The 5588-nt window shown below is 35.4% G+C and overlaps 1 protein-coding gene across 1 annotated transcript; it reads left to right on the top strand.

Annotated features, from left to right (window-relative positions):
- The first annotated feature begins 308 nt into the window (after positions 1-308).
- On the top strand, positions 309-1430 carry LOC131053184 (G-type lectin S-receptor-like serine/threonine-protein kinase At2g19130). The gene has a single exon (XM_057987804.2). The coding sequence runs from the start codon at positions 309-311 to the stop codon at positions 1428-1430; it is 1122 nt and encodes a 373-aa protein (XP_057843787.2).
- Positions 1431-5588: the final 4158 nt, after the last annotated feature.

Here is a 5588-nt window from a genome sequence, read left to right as displayed (position 1 = left end):
AAAAATTCGCTTGGCACAACTTCTAATCCTCCCAACAACCCATGCTGGTGAGCTATGGTCTAAGCCTGTTAGTCAATGACAACGACAAAGACCTAATGAGATTATTTTTTTCACGTGGGGTATATGCTGGGAAGATCGCGTACGTGTATTTTCCCCTCCGACGACCAACTCATTTTGCCCAAAGGGACTGTCTATACTCATATACACCCATTGGCTTTGGAGTAGTGCAGATTCATTTCAGGGAGCTTGGAGTGCATGTACACAAGTATCATTTCATTAGTTTCTTTTCGGGAAGCGACGGTGATTTGATGGCACTGGCACACCACAAATTTATGATTATTGTTCTATCGGAGCTTCTTGCTATTATTGCTCTTGCCATTGCTTTAATTTTTTCATTTCTACAGTGGCGGAGGCGTCGGCAAAGACGGGCACAAAGGTGCGCAGAGTCCTCGAATGCATTCCTTAGAATGTTCAGTTACGAGGAGTTGAAGACCATAACTGGGAATTTCAGAAATAAGCTGGGCAGCGGCGGATTTGGTTCAGTGTTCAAAGGAACTCTAACAGATGGTACGCTTGTAGCCGTAAAGAAACTGGAGGTTTCAAAGCAATGTGAAAAGCAATTCCGAACGGAAATCAACTCTGTGGGAATCACAAATCACAAGAATTTGGTGAGGCTTAAAGGATTTTGTGCACAAGGATCACGAAGATTACTGGTTTATGATTACATGTCCAACGGATCTCTAAATTCTTTCCTTTTCACAAAGAATTCAAAACGGCAATCGAAGATACTGGATTGGAGAACCCGATTTGAGATCGCATTGGGTACTGCAAATGGATTACTTTATCTGCATGAAGAATGCAACGATCGCATCATTCATGGCGACATAAAGCCTGAAAACATTCTGCTAGATAAGGGTTTTAGTCCTAAGTTGGGGGACTTCGGCTTAGCAAAGCTTGTAGCTAGAGATTTCAGCGAGGTACTAACGACTACCAGAGGAACGAGAGGATACTTGGCTCCCGAATGGGTCTCTGGCCTTCCCATCACCCCCAAGGTTGATGTCTACAGTTTTGGCATGACTCTCTTGGAAATCATATCAGGCCGAAGAAATCTGGACCTAAATGTGCAAGAATCAAGTAGGTGTTACCTTCCAGCTTGGGCTAAAGAGCAAATTTGTCAGAGAAACATGATAAATATTGTGGATAAAAGAATTGCAAGTGATGCAGATGTCGAAGAGGTGAGAAGAGCTGCTCTGGTAAGTTTGTTATGCATTCAAAATGATGAGAATGTCAGGCCAAACATGGCACAAGTGGTGCTGATGCTTCAAGGTAGGAGAGAGGCTTACACCCCACAGATCCCAACCGTGACGAACCAGCGAGTAAAAGACGGAGGGAGCACAGATAGCGATAGCGATAGCGATTGTATTGTTTGAAATTACGTGGGTGCTTCGTCAAGCTTGAATAATGGCGTTTGGAGAGCCGACCATGATGTATGAACTAAGTATCTATAAGCGTAGAATTGTTTGCTTGACCTTGTGTGTGCGTACTAGTATTGTTGAAAGAGGAAGAAATAGATGATCTTATAAATGTTAATAAGTATATGCTAAGTGTAATAAGTGTGAAGTTTAAAATGAAATCAAATGATTAGCAATGTTTTAAGTTTTTAATGAGGTTTACATGTCAATATTTATAAAGGTAAAGTCTGAATTCTTTGTTTTGTTGTACAACCTGCAAAAACTTGTTTTTGTGGAAACTTCAACTTTATGAACAAGCAGCATGAACATGAGTTGTCATAAAGAAGAAAATGCTAGTTGTGTTGATGCTCCTTGCTGTGTTGATGCTCCTTGCTTTAGACACTGAAACTATTTTTGTAGTTTATCCAGCAAAACACTAAACAAATAGAAGTGCAAAAGTTATTCATAAAGAAAGGACAAGGTGCTATTAGTAAGCAATTACAGAGAGTTTATGTATTCATGTTGTTCAAGTCTAGACTGAAATCTATTTTATAGGAGTTATATGATTATAGAAGTAAGTTATGTAACATATTTTCAATTATCAATTGGACCTCCATTTCATACGCTTCTAATTTTTGCAATGTAGTATTGTTAGTATGCTATACAATTTGATGTTTATTTCAAACTAGTTTTTTTTAGAAGTTTTTCTTAACAACATTTATTTGAGATGAAAATGCCTTTTTTTTTGGTTTTTTTTTATCCACATGTTCTTAATTCTTTAGCAAATAATATTTTGATGTGTGAAACAAATATTTATTTTATATAGTTAAAATACTCTAATTATAATTTTTATAGATCTTTAATTGTTTCATTTAATTATCTTCAATATTTAACTATTAGTAAAAATCATTTTCTATAAAATGCAAGAATTATACATAGAGGAAAGGAGTCAGTAATGGACATAGCTAACATTGCGCATCTTAACCTCCTAAACAGTTCATCTGATTTCAACAAAAAAAATTTGTTCCCTATGCATGTGACTTAACTGCTTAAAGCTATTGTTTTGGCTTGTGGGTAGTAACGATGCACATTGTGGAATTCATTGTATACACAAAGGTCAAAAAGTACAAATTTCAAAGTTTGGTCCAATACATAATCACCTTTGCGCCAATAGTAGATAACTCTAAATAGCTAGTAGTAGTGGACAAATGCCCTAGTAGTTAAACACAAATGACCCAGTAGTGGTGCACAAATGTCCTAGTAATGGGCTAATTATGGTTAAGAAAGCTAAAAAATTATCCACTATTGGTATATGTGATATTAATTAATGAACCTTCCATTACCATTTTTTTTGGCTCCTACTATGTCTACTAATGGGGGGTGAGGTTAACAAAAAGATGACGGTTATTGGTCCTATGTCCACTACTGACTCCTTTCCCCTAACATTGTTATAATTTTTATTTAACATTACATATTTGATTTTAGTATACATTGCATTTACAATCATCTATTACTCAATTAGAAAATCAATTGATAACTTTAGCCTTCTACATTGATAGTACATTTGATTAATTAAGAGAAAACTACACTAAAACTTGCCAACAAAAAAATAAAATAACAAAAATACTGTTTATTATGTGTACTGCACTTGTACATTTAACATCAACAAAAACATTGAACTTTCACCAAGAACTTAACACAGTGCATCTCTTGTTAAAAAATTAAAACATTGCTGATCATTTCATTTTAATTTTAAGCTTCACAATTTTAAACTTCACACTTATTACACTTAGCATATATTTATTAACGCTTATCAGATCATCTATTTCTCCCTCATTCAACAATACTAGTACACACACACACAAGGTCAAGCAAACAATTCTACATTCATCTACTTAGAGCATGTTCCCATGTGGCTGCTTAGCTTATTTTGGCTAGTAGCTGCTACTCAATATTTTTAGGAACTATTTGTTGAGTAGCTGGCCCCATGAATATTTTTCTTTGCTGCTTATTTTTAAACAAAACATTGTAATCTCTTATTAATAGTATTAATACTAATTTGTGCACTTAAAAATTGAAAAACAAAATAGAAATAAAATCTTTTAAAAAAGAGGGAGAGCAAATTGTGGAGCCACGTGGCACTTTTGTTAATAAGCAGTCATGCTTATTTTCAGCCCCACCTTTTCTTCCATGGCTTATTTTTAATTTCTAAAAAATAGCCGTTCCACCAAAGTAGGGAAAGATTCTAAATTATCCTTTTTGTCACAATTTTAAAGTTGCATGGGAACACTTAACTGCTTAAATTTAGCCTTGGACTTTTTACTAGGGAATTTGGATCTCCTTGGAGACTTTGACTTGCCTTTATTATCCTTCTTCTTGCCTTTCTCTATTGATATTCCACGAGCAAAAAGGGCCTCATTAGCCATCTTAGAAGACTTCATCTGCATTTCTTCAAACAACAACAAAGAAACCACATCTTCCATCTTGAAAGTGGTTATTGTGCTTCCAATAACCATTACAAGGGGATCCCATTAATTGGACAAAGAACACAATAGGAGCATGCATCTTTCTTTATCATCAATTTTTACACCAATAGAGCTTAGTTGCGCAACTAAAATATTAAAAGCAGTCATATGATCTACAACAAATCCCCCTTCCTCCAGTCTCGAAGAATACAACTTTTTCCTCAAAAAGAGCTTATTTACCACGGATTTCCCTTGATAAATATCACCAAGATTTTTCCAAAGTGTAGCTATAGTCTTCTCCTCATGAACATTAAGGAGCACAAAGTCAGCTAGATAGAGTCTTATCAAACCCTTGTTTTCTAATCCAATGTATCCCAAGTATCTTACCCTGTTGTTTGAGGCTTAGTCCCACAAGTCTCTATCAACAACTATGTCTTCCATCTAGGGTTTCCAAAGCCCAAAATTGCCACCATTGAATTTCTCCATCTCTATCCTTCTAGATGGGCTTGTCATCTTAGATCTATAACTAGGCTAAGAAACTTCTACCTACAAAAGCTCCTACTAAAAATAGATTTGCACAAAAAACCAAGCTACAACCCACTAATGATAACAAAGTTGGCCAGGCTCTTCAATGCCAATTAAAATGAAAGCAAATGAGCAAAACCAACCTTCTCAAAAGCATCCTTATTCAATGAATCTGCTACACATAAATGGAAACTCCTTTTTGGACAACTCTTGCATAAATAATATTAAACACAAATATTATTTATTCCTCAAATGCAAGGTGTTCAAGAAAATCAAGTCTTCTACCAAAATAGAATTTTGTATTTTGCCTCAGGTTTATTCACGAGGAAGATATGATCCTATCGATTTTTTTTCCAAATTAGTGCTAAAGAATAGGAAGCAATTGCCACATGTCGCTTGGAAGGAACTTTGAGGAGCTCCTAAGAATTTTTTTTCTTCAAAGTTCCCTTCTTGTGACAAGTGTCACAATTTCCCTCTCTCCTCAATGCTTGTTGATCACACTTTGAAAATTTATATTATAAGAGTAAATCATTAAAATCAGCAACATAAGACCATTAAAACTAATTAAATTAAATCCAGTTGAAACTTTTAAGATCATTGAAACACCTTAATCCCAACAGCAAGCATACCTGCACTGTTTGCCATTTAAGTTCCAATTGAACATAAACATATACCTGCCAAAATTGTGGTTGCCATTTGCTTCAATCTGCAAGAAGTTTGTCTATTTCTGCAATCAAATATGATATATACAATAAAATAATAAACAACATTATATTTAAATGGATTTAGACAGAAAGCAATTGGGAGGGCTTGAAAAGTGACCACCGTAACGGCTCTTCGTTCAACAAATGGCACTGTCGCTGTATGTCATTGCATGTTAGAGAATTTGTATGCCTCTTTTTATGTATGGTTAGTTGTACTTTCGTGCTATTCTGTATGGAGAAAAGTGGCGTCTTTTTTTAATGACTTGACTGCAATTGTCGTTCAATGCTTCCGTTGATTCTTCTTGCAATTGTCGTTCTTCCACCGGCCAAGACTAACTTGACTGACATAAGAAATGTCAGATTTGCTCTCTATAATTACAGAGCATAGATAGCAAACATTTTTATGTTTGGGCTTGGAGGATTTTCCTGGTCTCACAAAAAGA

This window comes from Cryptomeria japonica, chromosome 7, assembly GCF_030272615.1.
Source record: "Cryptomeria japonica chromosome 7, Sugi_1.0, whole genome shotgun sequence".
Classification (NCBI taxonomy): Eukaryota; Viridiplantae; Streptophyta; class Pinopsida; order Cupressales; family Cupressaceae; genus Cryptomeria; species Cryptomeria japonica.
The sequence above is the reverse complement of the archived record's forward strand: the minus strand, read 5'-3'. Positions and strand labels throughout refer to the sequence as shown.

Coding starts and splice junctions, on each gene's coding strand:
- LOC131053184 (XM_057987804.2), top strand. CDS start 309: ATGGCACTGGCACACCACAAATTTATGATTATTGTTCTATCGGAGCTT.